The sequence below is a fragment of the Cyrtonyx montezumae genome, unplaced genomic scaffold, assembly GCF_038088225.1.
Source record: "Cyrtonyx montezumae isolate F1298 unplaced genomic scaffold, pur_monq_1.0 scaffold_3, whole genome shotgun sequence".
Lineage (NCBI taxonomy): Eukaryota > Metazoa > Chordata > Aves > Galliformes > Odontophoridae > Cyrtonyx > Cyrtonyx montezumae.
Genome location: NW_027072034.1, coordinates 27,668,622 through 27,690,549, shown reverse-complemented (window position 1 = coordinate 27,690,549; position 21,928 = coordinate 27,668,622). Strand labels below are relative to the sequence as shown.

General features: G+C 37.4%; 1 protein-coding gene across 4 annotated transcripts in view; it reads left to right on the top strand.

The window, feature by feature from the left end:
- ARHGEF7 (Rho guanine nucleotide exchange factor 7) overlaps positions 1-21,928 on the top strand; it is a 105,395-nt gene that overhangs the window by 56,760 nt on the left and 26,707 nt on the right. For 3 of the 4 annotated variants that reach the window (XM_065740997.1, XM_065740996.1, XM_065740995.1), the window contains 5 exons: positions 3,557-3,651; positions 3,935-4,030; positions 11,293-11,415; positions 20,019-20,157; positions 21,069-21,128. In XM_065740997.1, the coding sequence (XP_065597069.1) occupies positions 3,557-3,651; positions 3,935-4,030; positions 11,293-11,415; positions 20,019-20,157; positions 21,069-21,128 (513 nt within the window). Of the gene's footprint in view, positions 1-1,038; positions 1,276-3,556; positions 3,652-3,934; positions 4,031-11,292; positions 11,416-20,018; positions 20,158-21,068; positions 21,129-21,928 lie in introns of those variants that run through there. The other variant, XM_065740998.1, reaches the window with a different exon arrangement.

The window sequence follows — 21,928 nt, the reverse complement described above, 5'->3', positions numbered from 1 at the left end:
GTCAGCCTGAGGAAAAGAATCAAAGGGCAGTTCAGAGGAAACTCGAGAAGTTTTAGGAGAGGCTTTGCTAATCTTCCCTTCTGGGAAAACTGCTTAGGCTTGTGAAGGTGCTTAAAATGAAGATGAGACTATTTTCTTCTGTTTTTCACCTTCCTGTAAATGTGTTTATGGATTCATAGAGCTCCAGCTGAGGTTCATAACACAGATCATAGTGATCTCTGTGTTTCATTAGCTGCACCTTGCACTAGGTATTGCTTGAGAGCATGGGACATATTTGGCTTATTCTTACACTTTATCTAGCTGGAGACTATGGGTCTGCAGAGTGACTGCTGCAGCGTCTTCTCCATTAAGTGGTACAAGTCTAAACAGGATATAATATGAACCAGACTTGTTGGAAGTGTTTCACACTTGGCCATGTAGGAATAATTCAGTAGCCTATCGCTGATGAAGTGGTCGTATTATTGCATGTTATTCCCTGAAGACAGTGAGTTATGCTTTATTTTTACTTGTTATTTCCTTGAGAATTTAAAATTTGATAGCCAAGTGAAGTTATCTCAGTTTAGAAGATAACTGTATGGAGTTTATACAGCTTTTCTAAAAGCTGGTGAAGAAAGGGACAGCTTTCTCTGTAGTATGAGTGTGTTTTGGTAAGTAATTGGAAAAGAACAGTGCCTTTTCAAGCTGGAGTGTTTATCAAAGCTCATGAATGTTTGTGGGAACTCTGGAGATAATTGGATACTTTTATGGTGCTTTACACTGCTGCCCTTGAGACCACTTTTAAAGAGTATAGTCTGAGTTTTGTGATCCAGGAACATTAGACATTGACTGCTTTTGCTGAACGTGTGATACTTGAGTGCTTTACTGCTTGCATAAAATGAGAATGTGCTGTAGGATCATACCCAAGCGTAGCTATGAAATCTGCCATTTTTCCCCCTGTTGGAAGGTGATTAGCTTTGTGTAGGTCATTTAAATCCATTTTTGGGTGGTAGCTTTCCCCTTAGGGAGCTGACTGTGGTTTTGTGTGACAGAATTGTTAACCAAGCTTGAATTTTCCATGCCTTGTGATTGAGAGAGCTTGTGCTCTGTGAGCTCAGTTTTCTGTGCCTGCCATTCATCAGTGTTACAGATTGTAAAGGCTGCCAGTTCAATGCTGCTCTTTTGGTACCCAGACTTATCTGTGCAAATGTTGTGGTGGAGCTGTGGAAACAAGGTCTTCGAGGTCTCATGGGGTCTTGCAGCAGCCAGAACACACGGAAAGCAGGAAAGGGAAGAAAGGTGATTATCAGAGCTTATGGGCAAGATGTGGATATGAGGAATACGAGGGTGCTCTGTTGCCAGAATACTGAATTACAACACAGAGCACTTGGTGCTTCAAAGCAAAAGCATAGCCAAGGATTTTTTCCTTTTTGCTTCATTGTGAGGTTGGTAAGTCAAGCTGGAAGGATGGGGAGGTTCACAGAATGGTTGTTTTAGAGTGATGCGAGCAAGATTGTTCTCTTTAAAAGTGTATTCAGTTAAAATAATGTATGGAATGGAAAAAAAAGGGAAACAGGTGGAATGCGTTTTAAGAGGTGTTTAAAGCTGTGTATCTCTGAACTATTGTGAAGAATAATGTAAAGTAGTATGAGAGTATCTATTTCAAAGCCTGTGCAAGGTACTGTTTCATTTAGGTTTTTTTTTTTTTCAATTAACTTATGTAGCTGGTGCTTTTACTTCTTAAGTTTTCTGTTTTTTTCCCTCATCCTTTATATTTTTTTCCTCCAACTACTTCTACATATTCCCCAAAAAAGCGTCAAATAAAAATCCAAATGAGCAGAGGAAAATAATTGAGCTGTTTGACATGAAACTAGTTTTATTTCAACCTTCTCAGAAAGCTGTTTATAGCGAAGAGTGGAAAATACTCTGAGAAAATGGAGCAGTCTTTCAGTATCTCTAGCAAACTTGTCAGTCTTTTTGTCTTTTCATGTTTTCTGATAATGGTCAGTGCTTCATCAGGATGCTGTGTTTTTTGTCCTTGCCTTTTCTCCTTTTCCCAACTAATGACTTTAGCTGAAAGAGATTTGTTGGAAAAGCCGTATTTGAGAAGACTGATCTTGGATTTGGTTTTGAACCATGTGGACTATAACTATTTCTATGCTCTCATGATAACAACTGACTTCTTTTGTATTATATTTGTGTTAGTAAGCAGGATTTAATTTATGATCATTGTAAATGTATTTTTCTCTTGTTTTTGTTTTACCACTTAGACCAGATTTTTTTTTAATACATTTTGCTCCTGAATTGTACTTGATGCTATAGATTCCTATTTAATAGCTACAGCTTTCCTTGTGACATTCTTCTATCATCATGTTTAGCAGAGAATGGAGACATTTTAATCTTCAGTTCAGGATTCAGATTTCCAACAAAAGAATGAACTCAAAAGTGGTCTGTCTCTTTCTCCAAATGAATAGAACCATTCAAGGAATAAGTAGAATCAATGACACCAATGAAAGGAACAGTGAATTCTTCATTGACATACTGAACTATTTAAAGTTATTTCATCAGGTTTGCATTTAGGAATGAATGGCTTTTTTTATTTTCTAAGAAAGAGTATTGACTACAACACTGAATAATGCACTCAATTACAGTTGTTACTATAAATGCTGAAATGAGATATTACTGTAGGCCTGGCAAATGTGGCATGTACCAAAAAGAGATTTGTGGTGTGGCTTATGAGCAATAATTAGCAAAAAGTTCTTGAAGCTTACTGTTTATGAATGGCATTTAATTCTGATGAATCTCCTGCTAGATCACTAACTTTCTGAAGGCAAAAGATAATTCGTCTGCTAGAAGCACTGTAGAATTTGATGTTTCTGTCTTAAAGCAAGCTACTTAGAAATGACCCTTTAAAATGGTTTCTTTTACGTAATTGGGAGTATTCCAGTTGTTTGATTTTTATATTCATCCAAAAAGCAAGTGTATGCTGTATGTTACATAGTTTTTTAATTTCCTTGTGGCACTGTATTTTACTGCACTATTGATGGAAGGTTGGGCATCCTCATTTAAAGAGATTATTGCAGTAATGCTAATCATATTGCTAAGCAAAGTTATCAGTTATTGAGTGCGTCTGAATAATTGAACTCTTTGCTAGTAAGTTAGTAAGCTGCTTTGTTGTGACTCAGACTGAGAAAGCAAAAGTCGTTTGTTTCTCTTAAAAGTTCTAATGTGCTTTGCCATTCTCTGATCTGTGACCATTCTGAAGTGTACAGGAGGAATAATTAGTCCTGCTTCTGAAAGGACACTCTGCAGTAAAAGTTCGTTTGCATAATGTAATTACTGTTAGTGCTTCTGGTATGTGGCTGAAGGGTACCTTGTATGTTTTTGTGTGATTTTTTTTTTTTAATTCTGTGAGTTCTATAAGGGTATAGTACTTAATGCTTTTCTGCTGATAGTTAATATAGGAATGTTTTTGCTAAATAAAGTGCTAGTGCTAAATAAATTTTGTATGTATATAAAGACTGGTATTAGTTCGAATGTATTTGGAAAAAAAACCATTAGCCGTTGTCATTTATTGTAGGTGCTACAAAATATATTAGAAACAGAAAATGAATATTCTAAGGAGCTACAGACAATGCTTTCAAACTACCTGCGACCGTTACAAGCCAGTGAAAAGTATGTGAGTTTGTTTTAGCTTTTAAAATAAGGCTGCAGATCACTTGGGTACTGGGGAGGGTTTATGTCGTCAAAACTTCAATTCTTGTGGTAATGTGCATTTTCTTGTGTGGACTGAGATTCTTGAGGCAGGGGTTTCTGCCTCAAGTTCCTGTCATTCTTCTTCCTTGCTGACTTGTAGAGATTGATCAAAGAACCTTTTTTTCATGTTGTAGGCTTTATTAAAGAACAAATAGTCAATAACTACAATCATAAAGATGTTTTGTTTTTACCTTGGCAACAGGTTAAACTCGACAAACACTTCATACTTAATGGGAAATCTGGAAGAAATAAGTTCTTTTCAGCAGATGCTTGTACAGTCTTTAGAAGAATGCACAAAGTAAGTAATTCGCATACCAGATGGTGTAGAATTCTAACAAGCAAATATTTTGTTATTACTTGTTGTGCAAGTTAATGTTTGAGATGGAATTTTGTACCTCTCATTGTAATAATAGTTGCTACAGCAGAAAAAAGAAGGTAAAGGTGGTGTATTTTTTATTGTGGAGATTTTTTTAGGTATTTTCTTAATAGTGTAGGAGAATCAAGGTAGATAGCTTGCACTGTGATTGAACAGTGGAGGTGAGGGAAGAAGTGAGTTGGGTAAAGGACTCTGAAAAGAATTTTGATATCTATGTTTTGTTTTTTTTTGTCCTAATCATTGGTAGTCATCAACATGTGCTGATAGATGCGTGTAAAATAGACAGAAAAATCTGGGGGGGGAAGAAAAGCACACAAAACAACTCAGTCTCTGGTAATTTATCTAAGAATCATGAAGCAGAAGGGAAAAGCATCATGAAAAATGGAAGCATTTCTTTTTCTTCTATAGGTTAGATGATTTGTAGCAGGATATTTTTCAGCTTATACTCCTGTAGTGAGAAAGATGATGAATATCACAATTGTATTTTCACTACAGGTTTGTGTTGTTGAAACTCCCTTTCCTTAACCTTGCTCGTGTTTTCCTTGCTTGTGTTCTGGCTTTGTCTGAGCGTGTGATGAGCTTCTGTGATTGTTAATCCAAGTTTGCTAGTTTTCTGCCAAATTAGTCATGTAACTTGTTACTAAAGGCGGAGACAAGTTTTAGTCCATGCAGAGGAAATACTGGAAGCACTTGGCCGCAAGCGGGAGTGGATGTCTTGGATGAAGGAGCAAATAGCCTATTTTGGCCGCACTGATTGTGCTCCATGTATTTTGTTTTGACTTTTTCCTCCTCTTTTTCTCTGAGGTGATCTGTTAAGAAGCTTTGACAAAGCGTAAGCTGTGCGTCCTCTATACGTTAATTTCTTCCTGGGCATGTTGCTGACTTCAGGTCTCATGTCCTACCTTCTGGCTCTTTTCCCTCTCTTCTTTAGACAGCTTATACTGGCGAAAATGGAAAGGAGCTAATGATTTAGCATTGGAAGAGAGGCATTCTCAAAATGATCTTTCTTCCATGCTGTGTTTGAGTAAGAAGGGTATTCTTTTTGGCAAGTTCAATTCAAACACTTAGCTGACCAAGTTGCAAGGTCCTGAGGATGACTGTATGTCCACGTGCTTAGATATTTTGTCATTTCTCTCATTTTGCTTTCTGTTGTTGAATTCTTCTTTACTGTTATTTTGCTCCTATAAATCACAAGTTAAGAAAATGAACATATTGTCATCTTCCAAAACTTAACGATTAAATTGCTTTTAAGAGAAATAGTGCTTTTAAACAAATATTAATGCAAGATTCATTTTAACTTGATCTGTAGATTAATGTGATACCATACTTTATCTTCATGCTTAGAGCAATGTTTTAGAGTGCTTTCTGTGGTTTAAATCATATAGTACACTCTTCATAATATCCTTTGTTTTTCTTCTGGGTAAGTGAGATATTGCTATGTAATAAATTAGGAAACATAATGGATCATAGTAGGTGGGCAGAGGAAGTGATGCTTTGGGATTACTGGAGGGTTACTACAAATGTTTTTAATTACTTTCTTTTTATAAATATGCTGGTCATGCCAAGTTATATTTTCAGTTCAATTTTCATTATAACATATCAACTTCAGCATCCAACTTTTTGAATCTAATCCATCGTAATTCTCATAATATAGAAGAATGCTTGCCCTGCTGCCCTGTTTTTTGTCATTTTGCCATGTTTTTTTGGCTGGTAAACCTGTTCTCTAAAATCCCAGGCTGAAAATAGATTTATCATTTTATTTTATTTTTGGCAGAGAGCTTATAGTGCCATCATTCAGGCACTTCAAGTTGCAGCATCCGGTGTGTTGTTCTGTTTATATTTTTATCTCTAACTTGTCAGAGTGACCAAACACAGATGTTCAGCCACTTGTGGTGTTGCCAGCCCACATAGCTCATCAAATTCCTGCTCTTGTGCTTCTGAGTTGATTGTTGAGTTCCACACTCTCCTTGCATCAGTTTTGACATTTCAGTTCTCTTAATGAATCCTTGAGCGTGGAACTTCCAGGTGCTTTTTCTCTTTTTGCTGCACTTTCTTGCCTTCTTTGTCCCCTCTGAACTTGTCCAGGTTGGCTTCACAGCTCCTGTGGACTGCTCTATCAGTTGCAGTCTTGGGAGTGTTTCTGTCTGGCTGCCTGAATGCTAGGGACCACGTAGCAGATGCTTTGGGGTTCTTTCTACCTTGGCAGTTTCTTTTTTGTTGTTTAGCAAACAAAAATGGTGTATGAAATGTGTTAAACTAGTGCTGAATGAAAATCTTCTGACTGATTACTTCAAAAGCATGTTTAAATGTGCTTAGTTTTGATGGATGTCAAAGTGCGGTAATGGCCAAGGTAGAGAGGTGCTGCTGGAGTTTTCAGCTTAAGGAAGAGGATTTCTGATGGCAAAACAGAGTGAGAGTACCCCAGTCTCTTGACGAAGTGTCCAGTGCTCTAGAGCTCTTTTCAGATCTATGATCCAGTGCCAAATCTGAGGAGTGTCTCAATGAGCAAGTCGGTCTCTCTTTAGTCATATCTGGGCTGATCCGAGTGAAGTGAACTACTGTTGAAGTGCTGCTGTTTAGATGTTTTTGGAGTAAATGGTTGATCAGGTATGTCCTGCTCAAAAACCTTGTCCATTCACCTGGGAGTACAGGCTGTCAGTCTGTGGCTGCAGTTCTCAGGGCAAGAGGTCTGGTGATGCTAAGATGCCAGTGCTTTATGTATTATCTTCTCTGTAGGAAACCGAAGGCCCAGTTGCCTTTTAGGTAGCAACATACTTGTCTTCCTGCACCATCAGACCCGTAGCTGGATTTTGCCTTCTGTTTCCCTCAAGTCCTCATTCTTACTCATCACAGCTATATTTTTCATCTTGTTTTGTGCGAGCTTAATATTCTGGGGTGGTCCTAGAGTGGAACGGGGATTAAAAACAGGGAGTGGGGGGAGGGGGATGGTCTAGGTGTGAGCAAGAGAGTGCTTATCTGTAACCCAACACTAATGGGTGTTTCAGAATTTATTCTGAGTGTCTGTCATGTGTATTAAAGGCTCATGATGGTACTTCCTCTTGCTTTTGGTTACTGTGCCTATCAGTAAGTAAGGTTATCCATGTTAAGTGAATTTGAGCACATTGCCTTCAGTGTGCACAAAGCAAACGTGCAAATTCACTGATATTTGAGAGGCAAGGCAAATATGTAATGAGAGGTATGACTGTAAAGAGAGTACTGAAAAGTAGATAATAGATTGTGAGTTTAATAGTGCCGGTATTTGAGAAAATAATAACTTGGAAAGCTGTGAAACATCTTCCTTATTTCAGCAACCCTGTTCACATCACTTCCCCAGGCTTAGCATTCCTTCCACAAACTTTACCTTTGAAGTTATTAACCACCTTTTTCACTTAATCATCTTTCCAGTCCTTCGCTTGTTTTCAGTCTTCTTGCAATTTTAAAAAACAAAGTTACCACTGATGCTCAAGGCCTTTCACAGAGGTAGGAAGAGTAGCAGGAAATTTCTTTTGGGAGGAGATGGAGAGGAATAGAAAATACTGCCCAGATAATTCACAGAATCACATAAATGTATGGGTTGGTAGGGCCCTCAGGAGATCATCTAGTCCTAAATTCCCTAATGGGTAGTCTCCTGTTTGTGACAGGCTCTGTAGATGGTACATACAGGGGCACAGATGACAGTGCATGACAGTCTTCTGGGAACCACACAACAAACTCAGATTAGGGATGTAATCTCATCCTAGTAAGAAGAAAACTTAAAGACAGCATGCAATGCTGATTACATTATCTACATTTCTTTAAATTTGCCTTTGTTGATCTGTATTATAATTTGTCTGAATTCATCAGTTTCCAACAACCTTTACTGTGATATTGTAAAGGTCAGCAATGCAAAAACTAAGATAAACTTCAGAATACACAGGATGCAGTTCTCTGATGTCACTGTTTCTCTGACTGCCAGTCAAGCTTTCATCCAGTTACAATCACTGGTCTTGAAAAGTAAGTATCACTGACTGAGAAACAAAGTTTTCTGCTTTCTTACTGCTCTAAAATTATCTTGCGATGGGAACCCACTTTAAATACGGGGAAACAGAGCTGGTAGCTATCAGATCTAACAATAAAAAATACTAAGTAATTTAGATGCTGTTGTATGGCAACTGTGCCTGTATAGGCTTTGTTAACGTTCTCTAATTCTGTAAATTAAACATGTCTTTGGCTTTCTTATAACTGAAGCTTTCTTCATTCTTTAAATGTATCTACAAGTGTACATGTGTGCCTGTATTATGTATATTTTTATACTTATTTGTTTTTAATTGAGATATTAAATGAGAGAATATTTGGATGTCAACATCAGAATAAATTATAAAACTATGCTCTTTATTGAATTGGAGCACATTAATTACCAGAAGGTTTGTATGATGTGGTAGCAGGCATTAAATTGTTGTTTTTCAGGCAGTTTGAGGAAATGCGGATAATTTATTAATTCCTGTAAAATTAGTAGAACACTCTCAACTAATGTATGTAGTTAAGAAGTTGAAGGGAATCAGTTGCCACCCCCTCATGAAATCTATTAATTATCTCAATTCCACAAAGAATATGTAATATAAAGTTACAATGCATGTGCAACTTGTAAGAGAATAATGTCGATCTTTCATTCTGCTAAAAGAACAGCACGCTGAAGAGACACAGATGTCTGCATGATATGAGAACCCATAATTCACTTTTTTTTTTACCCCAGGCAATACAGTATGAAGAGACAATTTTTACCATTCTTAGCAGTTGTAAAAGGCCCCAGTGAACTATTTAATGCTGAGCCGTATTCCCCGAGTATGTCTGCAGAGTCTGAGATTCTTACTGCATCTATTGCTTGAGGAATGCATTGTTAGCTCATGCTTAGGTTTATTAAAGGAGACTGACTGTTAGAAGGGAGATCCTGCTGGGATGACTGGGTGAATTCCTCAGCCCTCAGTCTGCTGAGGAATGCCCCTGGTTTTCCCTTAATGCCTGCAGAAGCTGCTGCCCTGTTGATGTCAAAGTTAAAGAGAAGTAGTGACAGACATTAAAACATGGGCCCTAACTTTTGATGTAAGGAGCACTGACAGTGTGATCAGAATGCAGCTAGCATGATGTGCTAATGGGGAATTCAGTTGTCATTTTCCAGATGTCTTGAGTGAATGGTGTTACCGAGTAAGATTTCCTTTACCTCACATTCTGAACAACTCCACAGTCAATTTTGATTTTGCAGTGACTAGATCTTCCCTTGCCATACAGAGGGACTGAACAGCATCTCTCTTCAGAAGGAATATGCTATATATTGATATTTAGAAACTTTATGAACGTATTCAGGACAGTGAGATTTCTGACTTTGAAAAGAAAAACAATACTCTACCTGAGGGAACTGTTTGAACTGGTGTCAGCATGAAAACGCCCAACTATGCTAACCATGGTCTAAAATTGTGTGTTTGGTGAGGGCTCATCCAGCTTCAGAGGAGTGTGAAATATTGGATTTAAGAGTAGTTAGATGGATAACAACAACAACTACGATTTTCTTTTTGCAGGATAAGTCAAGTGCTTGACACATTCTCCTTAAGAAATGCAATCTTTATGCAAGAAAGGGAAATGTATGAAGGAAGTTAAAGACTGTTTTGGACAACGAGTCTTAGACAAGCATGTAATCTAGGATTGCTGAAAGCTGTATTCAGTGTGGGTTATGCAATCAGCTATTGGTCATATATCCTTCTCTTGAAGAGGCTTAGTCTTTCAAGTGGAGGTTTCCCTGTTTAAAAATAAAAAGTAGTTTCATCCATTCAAGCATCCTATCCTTACTGTATGCTTGTTAGTCCGATTCTTTCTTTCAGACATGAGTGGTCTAGTCTGGATATTTTAATGAACAGTTCTGAGAGTGGCAGTGTAGTTGCAGTAAGGAAGCAAGACTAGACAGACTTCGTATTTTTTCCCATTGCTGTATGTTAAACTTGAAGATTTCTTCTGATTTATTAAAAGTATGAGAGTGTTTTTTTTTTTCCCCTGTGTAAGAAGTATGCAGCTTAAGGAGATACTAAGTAAGAGCAACTCTGTCTTATTTTTTCCTGTTTATACTGATGCAAAATCAGAGTTCAGGCTTTCTGCAGATTGTTCAGGTTCAAAGCTGTTGTGATATAGACATCTTTGGATACTTTCACTGCAGATGTTTTCTTACTGCAATTTGAAATGGCAGTTTCTGCTGCAACCTTTTGAAGAACAGGTTGCGTATTCATATTCCTTCTTCCTGTCCACACCTCCTCATCACTTACATGGAAAAAATGCATGTGTGTTTTTCTGACAAACATTTTTGAAGCTCATTAGGTTCACCAGGACCATGGAAGCAGCCTTTTATTCTAAATATTGTTTTACTTACAGAGTATATATTTTTTTCCTTCTGAAGTAACTAACAGTGCTGTTAGTTATATGTATTCAACAAAACAAATTCTTCTGCACAAAAAGACTAAGGTAAAATTTAATGCAGATGTGGCTCATTCTAGCATGGAAGACAAAGTATGAGTTACAGGAAGCATTTCTATATTGGAGGTAAAGTAGTATTTTTGTCCTTGTGGCAAATGAGCCATAAATGTGTTTTATGACGCGTAGAAAGCAAGATGAGGGATGATTGTGTGGTAACTACCTGCAGTTGCACCACAACTGGCTATTTGTGCTACTGGAGCTTAGTATGGTGCTTTCATGAGTATTTTAAGCATGTCATATTTGTTGTTGAAGTTTAGAGCGAGAATCCTATTGTTGATGCAGTCCAGTTTTGCCAAAATGCTGAAATATTCAAAACTTATCATGGTACATATGTGGATAGAAACAATAGATGCATGGGGTAAAAATCATACTCCTAAAAAATATGCTGATTAATTCTTGTAAAAGGCCAGCCAAGCCAAGTGAACATCTTACAAATGTGTCGTATTATGACTGTGCTTTGAGAATGTAACCACGCCTGACAGATACAGGAGTGAACTTAAGATGAAGGATGCTGTTGTTTGCTGGTCAATGTCCAGAGAAACCTGTCCGTTCATTCAAAATAATAATAAAAAGAGGTTAGCATCATATGAACTGGGTGGACTTTACTTACAAGAATATGCTCTTCAGCCCAGGCTTAACATTTTTCTTGGGTTTGTATTACTATAACTTCTTTACTACTCAATTTTTAGGTTGCCTGAAGCTCAGCAGAGAGTTGGAGGATGTTTTCTGAATTTGATGTCACAAATGAAAAGCCTATACCTTGCATACTGTGCCAATCATCCATCAGCAGTAAACGTTCTCACAGAACACAGGTATGTTTATGTTGTGGTCTTCAAATAATTACACAAGAAAAGTGTAAAATGTACTTGTGATGTAAAGCCTTGTCATTTATTGACATATATTTGGTATAGTAGAACTTGTTTGGGGAAAAGAAATAAGCCCACAGCACAAAGCTGGTTTGTGTCCTTGTGGTCAGCCTGTCATCTTTGGCAGCTTCTTATCAATTGAGAAGACTTTGCCATTTACAAAGTGCATACTAAATTCTGGATATGTAAAACAAACCGTATTTGTTGTCATCTTCATTTGAAGAATGTAAAGATTAAAAAAAAAATTATCTGAAGAAGACATAATTGGCATGTTTACTAGTAGGTTTTTAATGCAATTGGTTAATTGTAATTTAGCTTAGTCTCTGCATTTGTTAGCATGTACTTAATTTTGTAATGATATGCCCCTTAGTTATATCTGAATAACATGAGGAGTGTGAGCTTTTCAGGTTCACATAATCTATATTTCTTGTGTGTAAAATATGGATGCTGAGTTAACAATGTAGAAGTTGCACAACTTTGGAACTGACCTTGAATTCGCATAGAAAATATCACATTGAGGATGAAGTGTTGAGGCCAGAATTTGATTTTAAGTCTACTTTCACAGAATTTTGCTGTGTATCCTTATGATGAGCACATGCTGCAACAGCTGTTAACTTGATGCTGTTTGTTTGCTCATCATGCAGTATGGAACCATGACCTTCTCTTGAAGGTCAGACACCGTACACATTCTGGCAGGTTATCTGTTCTTTTTGCTTTTTACTCTTTTGTTGTGTTGATGTATTGGACCAAAGTAAAAACGTTTTAGTATTCTTAACTCTGCCTAAACAAAGAGTAGCATAATGGACTTGTTTTCTGTGATGCTAAGTTCTTCCAAGAACTTGCGTATTATTTTAATAGCAAGAGTTTGTATCATATTTGTGGCACCTGTAATGGCACTAATCAAAAAGCTCCCAGCTACCAAAGACTTTCAAATGGCCTGTTTCCAGTACCATTATCAGTAAAAGCTAAAACGTTTAGATGATTCAAGCTTGTTCTTTTAAAATAATCTTTAAATTTAGGGTTTGTTGTTGTTTGTGCCTTTTATGTTCTTTTCATACAGCGATCTGGACTTTAATCTGTAGGTGGGAGATGGCAGGTGACTGTGAAGTGAGCACATACATTTAAGCTTTTGAGATGTTTCTAAAGGATTATCTGAATTTTTGGAAACCTATTTCCTTTGTTTTCCAAAAGTTGTATTTGAGAAACAGGTATAAAATATGAGGGAGGCAAGTTAATTGTTTCCCAGATAGGGAAGAGGAGCATTTTATCTCCTCTGTGTTGCTTTGGGCATGGGTTGTCCTAAGCAAAAAATAGCTTCTGATCTGTAAAGTAAGCTTCATGTCAAGCCCTGGTGGTGTCAGTACTGTGGGGTAATTAGGGTCCTTTTATAAAGGGACCGCATGCCTTTACTCTATAACATACTGTACAGAAAAGCCATTAGGTAATTTTAAGTCAGATTCTTAATCATAAAGTTAATAACTTCTGCAGTTGATTAAATTCTTTTATTAAACTTTAAACCTGAATCCAGATGGTGGCTCTGGGTGGCATCATTTTGAAGAATTAACTGTGCTGTTTCTTTAGCCAGTTAGATTGCTAATATCTAAATTATTGTAAGCAATCATCTGCCTCGATGAAATCTTTGTAGGTGGAATATTTTATACCATTTTCTGGATTCCCAGGTGTGCTCTTTGAACAGTGTTGTGGTGCCGGTTAAGAGGACATTTGACACATGGTAAAGAGTCTGTGTTTATGATACTGACTTATTCAGAATTGTTTTGATCTTGTACTGAAAAGTTTTATTTAAAAGCAGTTTTATAAATAAATGATAATATTTTAAACAATTCTACTTGAGATTTAAAAAGTGGCATTCAGTTGGGAGTGTGACCTTTCCCCCCATGCTGTTTCGTGTGGACGCCAGCCTGTGATGTTTTCTGTTTCTGTTGTCTTTGCTTCTTGATCATATCTAAAGCAGGCATGGGTTGTCTTACTCCTTTGTAGAAAATAAGGGGTTTATGCATGTGTACATGTATGTATGTATGTATTCATGTGTATGTGTATAATACAAAAAGGGATTCATCATTGTGTTAGTGCATATGAGCTTTTTCATCTTCAGACCTTCAAACCCACAAACATCTTTCATTTCCTTAAGTTAATTATTAATAGGTAAACTACCAAAATGAATGTAAAAGAGAATTACATGTACATGAGTACGCAGAAATAGGAATGAAACATAATAAGACCCCATACAGGTGTTCAAATTCCAGAGCTAAAAATTTCCAAAGTTATTTGCCTAAGACAACAACAATAAAAACAGCAGTCTTCCACTGTGTGATTTCTGTCAGGGTTGGAGTGTTATGAGCAGATTCTTTCTAGTTCCAGTTATATTATCCAAGTGTCAAAATAATTCTTCCAGATTCATATGATCTTGAAATTTTGTAGATGCCTTTTGAGGACTTGCTTCTGAGCCACAGCGTTTGTTTTTTCTTCCAGAAATAAAATTCTTTCAATCTAAAAACTCATGAATATTAAAGAACAGAGTAGTTTTTCCTTAGTTCTGTCACCAGATCTTGTAGTTGTCTTAAGCCACAGGCGAGAGTATAAAAAATGGAGCTTGCCAAGCATAGCTGGGTAGTGACCGTTGCTGAGATCAGTGTTTTGTTTTCATCAGTGCCTCATAGTGTGTTGTCCGCATTCTCTTCTCCAGCAGTAACTGTGATGCCACTGTACATGACCTCTGTTTCCTTTCCTGCCCTTCCCCCGCTTTGTATGAGGTTTCACTTTCACTATCCCATAGTTCTTCTTGAAAATTCCAGTTCGGGTATAAGGGCAGGTGATCAACTGTAATAATACTATGTTATTTTTGGAGGCAGTTGGTCAAAACAGAGCTGCTCAAGGGCAGTGTTTAGAAAATCAGCATTATTTGCTATTTATGCTTTTGATCAGAGAAATATGCTTGCCTTCCAGTAAGAGAGGAAACAGGTTGAGCAGCCTAAGACATGGAAGACTTTACCACAAACCAATAATAATAATAAACAACTGAAACTGTTGGATACAGAGTATAGAAGTGAATAATTGCAGAGGAGTCAGGAGTCCTGAGAACTTGAGCTGCTACCTCCCCCTGGGGAAGAGCAGAAGCCGCAAAGTTCAAAGCAAAGGGAGAGTCCAGCAAAGAGAAAGAGGAGGCTGCAGCTAGGGCTAGGACTGTACATAATCTGTATCCAAAATGACAATGGAAAGGATATTTCGGTATAGAACTACCTGGAAGGTGGATAACAGAATGGGAGGGTGGGGGAACTCTCAAAGCCTCACTGACCAGTGGGGCCTTTTAACTCTTCCTAATTAAAATCTCCTTAATGAATAGAGAATGTAATCAAGTTGTAAATAGATTATTAATGAGGGGAGACAGGTTTTTAAGCTTTTCGATTTTAGTTTAAAATATGGCATTGTTTAAACAATGAGGAAGGAAAATGTTCCTAAAAGGAAAATATCTTGCTTAAAAAAAAGCTTCAGAACAATGATGTCTGTTGCTTTTTTTTTTTTTTTTTTTGCAAAATAAATTTGGAGCCAGTTTTCAGCTGGAAGAATAGCTGGGAGCTATTCACAAAACTTCACTAGTTCAGATGTTAATTTTGTTAGATCTTTTGGTTTTCTTAGACAACGTGTGCCACATATATTATGTATTTGCATCACTGACCTAGCAGTCTGGAGAAAGTTTCTGAAGCTGAAACATCACAATTACTCCTTGTAACTGGGGCGTGCAATACAGATCAGCTTGAGTCAGAAAACTCATTGTGCCTCCCCCATTTATGTGCATCCCTGAGCTTGCAAGAGTGCAGGCTGATGTCATACGCCGAGCTGCAGTCCTTGAGTGAGGAGCTCAGCTGAGAAGTTTAGCACTAGGAAACTGAAAGCAGCAGTTGAGGGGTTGCTGAGCCGAGCTGTGCCACAAAGCTCTCAAAATGCGGTGCCTGTGTGCAGTCCTCAGACCTCTGAGCAGTGATAGCTCGTGCTCCATCTATTACAAACAGAGACCTACTTCAGAAGTGTAAGTTGTGATTTTAAAAACTGCATGTTACTTCCTGGATGTGTTTTCTTCCAGTTTAAATGGCTTGTTTCTTTCTGTTACTGTACGCACATCTGAATTTGTTTCTTCCCTTCCCCCAGTCTGGTTTGCAGCTTTCAAGGCAGCTGTTCTAAGAAAGATTTGAATATGTTAATATAGCTTAAAGATGCTTTTCACAGGGACTTCTAAAATATCTTTTGCTGTGAGCTAACTTTAGTCTGGAGAGGAGGGAGAACTCTTCAGCTAGAGATTGTTGCACAATATTTTGTATTCTGTATCGTGATGCAGGCAGTGAATTGAAATCTTGTCTGCTTCTTTCTGAAAAGTCACTTACGTAGGCAGTTTTGACTCAGTTGATTTAGCAGTTAAAATTTTTTTCTTCAGCTAAATTGATTTTTGATTTTTATTCTTTATTTTGTTATTGTTGCTTTTTTTAATAATACAAAACCCATGGAAATAACATGCAGCTTAATTGTGGGCCAGAGCTTGATTTAGAATATACTGACTAGGAAGGTGGTACTTTTAAGCATCAGTTGAAATTGTGACATGAAAGAGCCATTGTCTTCATCAAAGCAGCCGTGCACTTAAGCTAACAATGTGGATATTTTTAAGCTGCTATTAATTAAAGAAACAGTTGTGAACTGTTGTTGTATTTGAACAGTGTTTTAACCCGCCCATTTTATTGCAAGCAAACCTTTCCATTATGTTTCAGCGTTGCATTTGTCCTTTGTGAAGAAATGAAGGACGGTCGCTTTGAGCTGAAGTAATTTCCTTTTTTTGCCAAATACTTTTTGTTCCTGAACCTGTAGAGATAGGTTGGTTTAGCTTGAGTCAGAGTGTTACCAGGGTCTGCTCCAGCAGACTGCTTAAACAAAGCTTTGGCTCCTGTTATTAAGTGTGTGTGCATGTTCATTTTAGACTTTGAACAAGTGAACGTGTTGAAACTTGTCAGAGCGACCTGTAGAAGTGAATGAAAGAAAACATTGTCCTCTTGGGAATGTCAGGAGGAAAACTGTGTAATTCAGTTTTAATTGCACCTTTTAACACAGCGCTGCATAAAAGGCTTCCTGGTGATGCAATTGTTAAGCGAGTTTTTCAGGACGCTGTGTACATCTGAAGTGAGCTGAGGTTTAAACTTGTTCCGTAGGTTCTTGCATTGTGATTAAAAATGAGGCAATGAACAGCAGTGTCCTGCATGAGAGAGCAGTGCCCAGCACAGCGACTGCTGCATCCTTACATAAGAGTGTTCAGTTAAAGACGGGGGTTGCAGAGTAGACAGAGAAAATAGTAAAAATTGGTTTGATTTTATTTTGTTTCAAAGTAGTTTACTTTCAGGCTGTACTGAGTATTTTTTTTCCCCACTTTATGACTCATCTGTGTTACAAAGCTGAGGTCAGGAAGAAAAAGGCGCAGTGACGAACAGAAGAAATGTGAATGTGGGTGAAAAGGAGTTGATAGCCACCATGTTCCTCCCACTGTAGAGGCATTTAACAATGACTATATATTTTTTTAAAGCATTGTTATGGGATAGCCAAACAAATGTTGTTATATAATGGATTTGTATGCACACAGCTGCATGGAGATGGCCAAAATAATGAAGAGCATATTTGGGTCTCGGCAGTCTAAAGATGAAAGTTAGCGTTGCTGAGAATGGTGGTATATTGAATGAGGGGAATCAATGTTTGGCTTGTACTAAAAATGTAGCGATATTTTGGAGAGGAAAGAAGTTGTATAGATGTGTACATCTGTGAAGTGGGGAAGAGGAATGAGAATGGAAATGTTTTGTGAAATTAGACAGCACGGCCTGCATCTGACTGGAGCAAAGAAAAGGCAGAAAATTAGTTTAAATGTTTGTTTTCTGCTAGGCTTGTAGCATCTGTCTATCACTGGAGAGAAAACAAAATAATAGATAAGGGGATGTGGGCTTACAGGAAGACTTAATTAAAAACAAAACAAATCAACCCAATGGTATACATGCGATCAATGCCATATACAGAGAGAATAGAGATGTAGAGCTTTGTATCCTGTGACAGAAGGGCTTTCACAGGTGAAGCTTTGGTAAAGCTTTGTGTAGAATCTGGCTGTGATGCCTTCATTGTCTCCACTGTGTAAGCTTTCACATCCCTTTGTGTGAGGCAGAGGATGTACTGCCACATGGCAGCCAATCAGTATAATGTTCCAGGGAATCAGCCTTACATCCTGGGTGAACAAGTAGCAGGCAATCCTGTAAACCAACGTGAATAGAAGTCCTTAAGTCACCTTGAGGGTACCACCTGAATCAGTCATCAAGTTGGGAAGCCAGTGGCTTTTTTTTTAATGCTGAGTAAGGGCTATGATAAAAAAAAAAAAACATACCAAAGTAGATCTTGAGGGTCAAGATATTCACTTGGGCAGCTTTACTTCTTAAATCTCAATTTAAGCCAGAAAAATACTCAATTTTATTGTGGGAAGTTTTTTGATGTGTTTGGGCTAAAACCTGGTCATGTCATGGGATGATATGCAGAGGCCTGGAGTTGCACACATGTTCTACTTGCAAGCGGTGGAGGTTGTATGAGGTTGTATCCTACCAGGTGGCAATACAGGAGCAGCATTGGTGTATTTAAACAAGGTGGTATAAGTAAATAACAATTAACTAAAGACAAATAAGACTCTCTGTTCTTTGAACCTGAAGAAACTAATAGCCAGAAGGAGAGAGATTTTGGGGATGGTGTATGTGCATAAGAAGACCTCTGTTCTTTGTTTACTCTCATTATCTGTTTGGATAAATGATCCTAATAAACAAAGTGTCAGTCCTTCTGAAATGGGAAGGAATATGTGTGTGTGGGGTGGGAATAGACAGGGTCAGTTTTGTCTGTATCTATGCTTTTATGGCATAGCTCGCTGTTATTTAAACCAGTGTATTTTTATGTATTATACCAGTGTCCTTTCAGTTTGTTTTCTTAGGGAAGCTGAACAGATGTAATGAAATGAAAACACTGCCCTGAGTTTTTCCAAACTTGCCCCACCCAGATTGTCACCTAGGCTTAAGTGAAAGAGTTTTGTTAATGAGATCATAATGTGCAAGTATTCCTGCTGTATTGCAACTAGATGTTTAACAATTATAGTTTTTATTCATTTTCTGCTTTCAAAAGAACTGAATCTGACAGCTGGCAGGGACTTTCTTTGGAAATTAAGATGACACAAATTACCTGGGAGGCAAATAGGCCTTGACTTATTTGGAAGTGATGTTGTTAATGAGCTGAAAGTAATGATTGTCAGGATGACTTCGAAGAGATTTTAATGGTTATCACACGATAGTATAGGAGCTTCTTTGAGAGCTAGTTAATTTACTATAACAACTTCTCAAAATATGAACAGCTCCATCTGCAGATGACTAGAATTGCATACCTTGAATGCAAAAAAGATTTTAATAAGCTTTCTGCGTTTTCTTAACTTGGGCTTTTATGTTCAGAATTGCATGTTCTTCTGCAGTGTGTGTTTTCTCAAGCCTGGAAATAAGCCCAGGTGCTACTGTACCTTCCTTTCCTCAAGGAGAAGGCTGTGATATTTCTGAAGAGTTTAGATAACCAGCAAGGACTTATCCACTACCTTATTTCTTTGAAATCTCTGGTATATAAGGAAGCAGCGAATGTAGATGACATAAGCTTCGTTGATAGCAGAGTGAACTTTAATACCTTTAAAAGGTAGCAAAGCAATATGAGACTGTATGTGACAACAGTTATGAGAAATGAATCCAGATACAAGAAACTGTGGGAAGGGGACGTACCAATTCGTGGAGTGTTGATTTCTTAAACTAACCTCGATGTCAAAACCATGTGTTATGTAATTATACCTTCCTTGAAACTCGAGCTTGTGAGGAGAGACTACACACCAGTACTTGCTATTATCTCAATTATGTGGCTGCTGGTTAATTGATCTAATGATCAAACTTGCACTAGCACCTTGGATGCACCATAGGTCATTAACCACCGAGGTGTGGAAGGAAGAAGGGTCTAAAAAACTCTCTACCTTCCCATGGGTGCTTGCTGCATTAAAAACAGCAGTGTTTGGTTCTGCACTTGATTGAACAGGGAGCCATTGACTACCACCTCTAAGTTCAGTTGTCATTTTCTTAGAATAAAGATATAAGTAATAAAGTACTGTGCAAATGGCTTTATTCTGCAACTTTTTCTTGAATGTAGTAGCATTTAATAGCTATCACTGAGCATCAGTCCCCTAGAATGGTAAAAAAGCAGTCCTGTCTTTGCTTCCTGGATTAATGGTGGAACTCAGATTGACAAATGTTCTCCATTAACTTGAAATACAAGAACAGGATTATGACAATTCTTATGTTGTACTTGAGTTCTTGAATTATTTTTATTTATTTAATTGAATTAACGTTTTATGGCCAGGACTCATTGCATGTGAAAGAATCAAGAGAATGATCTAATTCTAATTTTCTTGGTGATTAGATCTTAATTTACCTAAATATCTTGTGTGTATGCAGTGAGGAGCTAGGAGAATTCATGGAGGTGAAAGGTGCCAACAACCCTGGGATCCTTGTACTGACCACAGGCCTCAGCAAACCTTTTATGCGTCTGGATAAATACCCCACGTTACTCAAAGAGCTTGAAAGGCACATGGAGGTATATCTTATCAGCATTTATGTTCCAGCTTAATGATGATTTGACAACAGTTATTTTGAAGGTACATGTCAAACATGATGGGACCCCAAATTATCTTTGTTTCCTCTTCCTTCAGCCTTCTAAAATATGGGCTGCAATATTTCAAGACGTAGTGCAGTAAGACTTCCTGAGAAAGCTAAATGTTTACAGTAAAGCTAGCCAGAGAAGCTAACTTTTGCTTCCAAAACAGTCTTGCAGGATCTTCAGTTGATTTGATGTTGATTTTATTTATTTATTTATTTATTTTGTGCATACTACACACAGCTTGAGGCAGCTTTATCTCATAGGAGTGCTGCTTTTCATCCTAGACTTCAACCTGTTGGACACATCTTCTTGACTTCTATTGAATACTGCCTGGAAATAATCTTTCCACGTTGGGAAGATGTTTGAAGATCAACTGTTTCTTCATTTGCATCTTATAGGCTACGTTTGTGAGCTGTGAAGGAGAGAGAGAAATGGAAAGCATTCTAGCCTCTGAGTCACATGGTTTGTCAGTCAATGACAACATGACGTTTTAGTCTGTAGGGAATGTTATTTATTTACAGTGAAAGCCAACAAGCTAAATAAAAGCCTTTAAGATATACAATTCCTATTAGGAGTTAAAGTTGGTAAGCAATTTTTTTTTGTGTCCAGTAAGTCATGTAAAATTTCCTTGACTCTACTTTAAGCAGAAGAGTCATCTACAACATTCCTATTTCACTTATTCTGAGAGGAAGACCAAAGTTTTGAATGGGAAGGCTATGGAAAAGAACAGATAGGTCTAAAAGCTTTTATTTTGTGGGATTGTTTATTTATTTTTAGTTAAGCCTGTAAGCATTATTATTATTATTTCTGCTGAATTTTTTACTGTATGCTTTTCTCCTTGCTTTTAGGATTATCATCCAGATCGTCCAGATATTCAAAAATCCATGACAGCCTTCAAAAATCTTTCTGTAAGAGTAATGAAAAATGGATAATGTATATTTTCAGCAGCATGTTTTCCAGTTTAATCTCGTTGCTTTTAAAATGTGGAACTTTTTTGTACATCTCTGTGCAAGAAATTTTTCTGAAAGTTCTGTAATTCTGGAGATTAATGTAGTTTGTGCACAGAGGTAGGGACTCACCCAGTAGAGTATTGGCAGAAAAAACATGCAAGAATTCTGCATCTGTCTATCCTCTTAATCGTGTTTTATCTTTCTTTCTATAATTAGTGACCTAAACAAAGGCCACACCATTTGAGTATGTCTTCAAGATTTTACGAAGTGCTTTCATTCTAGGGGAGTAGTGTTAGAGTTGAGTGAGAAATGATGGGGAAAGTGCAAATGAAACTCAGAATATAGGAATCAAGTAATCAAGGGAGTAAGCCTACTTTGAACAGACGAGCTGTTATTGTCTTTTATTTGAAATTTAAAAAGTACAACTGCAGCAGACATACTTAATGTATTCTCAATTACAGTAAACCTAACTTTTGTGTTTCATGTTAGCAATGCATGCTGTTGGCACTTTGATTTTCATAAATTTTAGAGCAGAAATTTTAGTGTGTTGGGAAGGGGTTTGGGGATCCCCCAGTCTGGGTGCTTCACAAATAAGAGGAAACAATTCTTGAGAAAAATTTGAGAGATAAGTTGGGAATACAGTCATATGTACATATATAGTTATGCAGTTACATATAGCAAAATAAGTTGGCAGGAAGTGTAAGAAAAATAGGAGCAGAAGGTTGAACACACTTGGTTTGCACAACTGAGAAGTATCT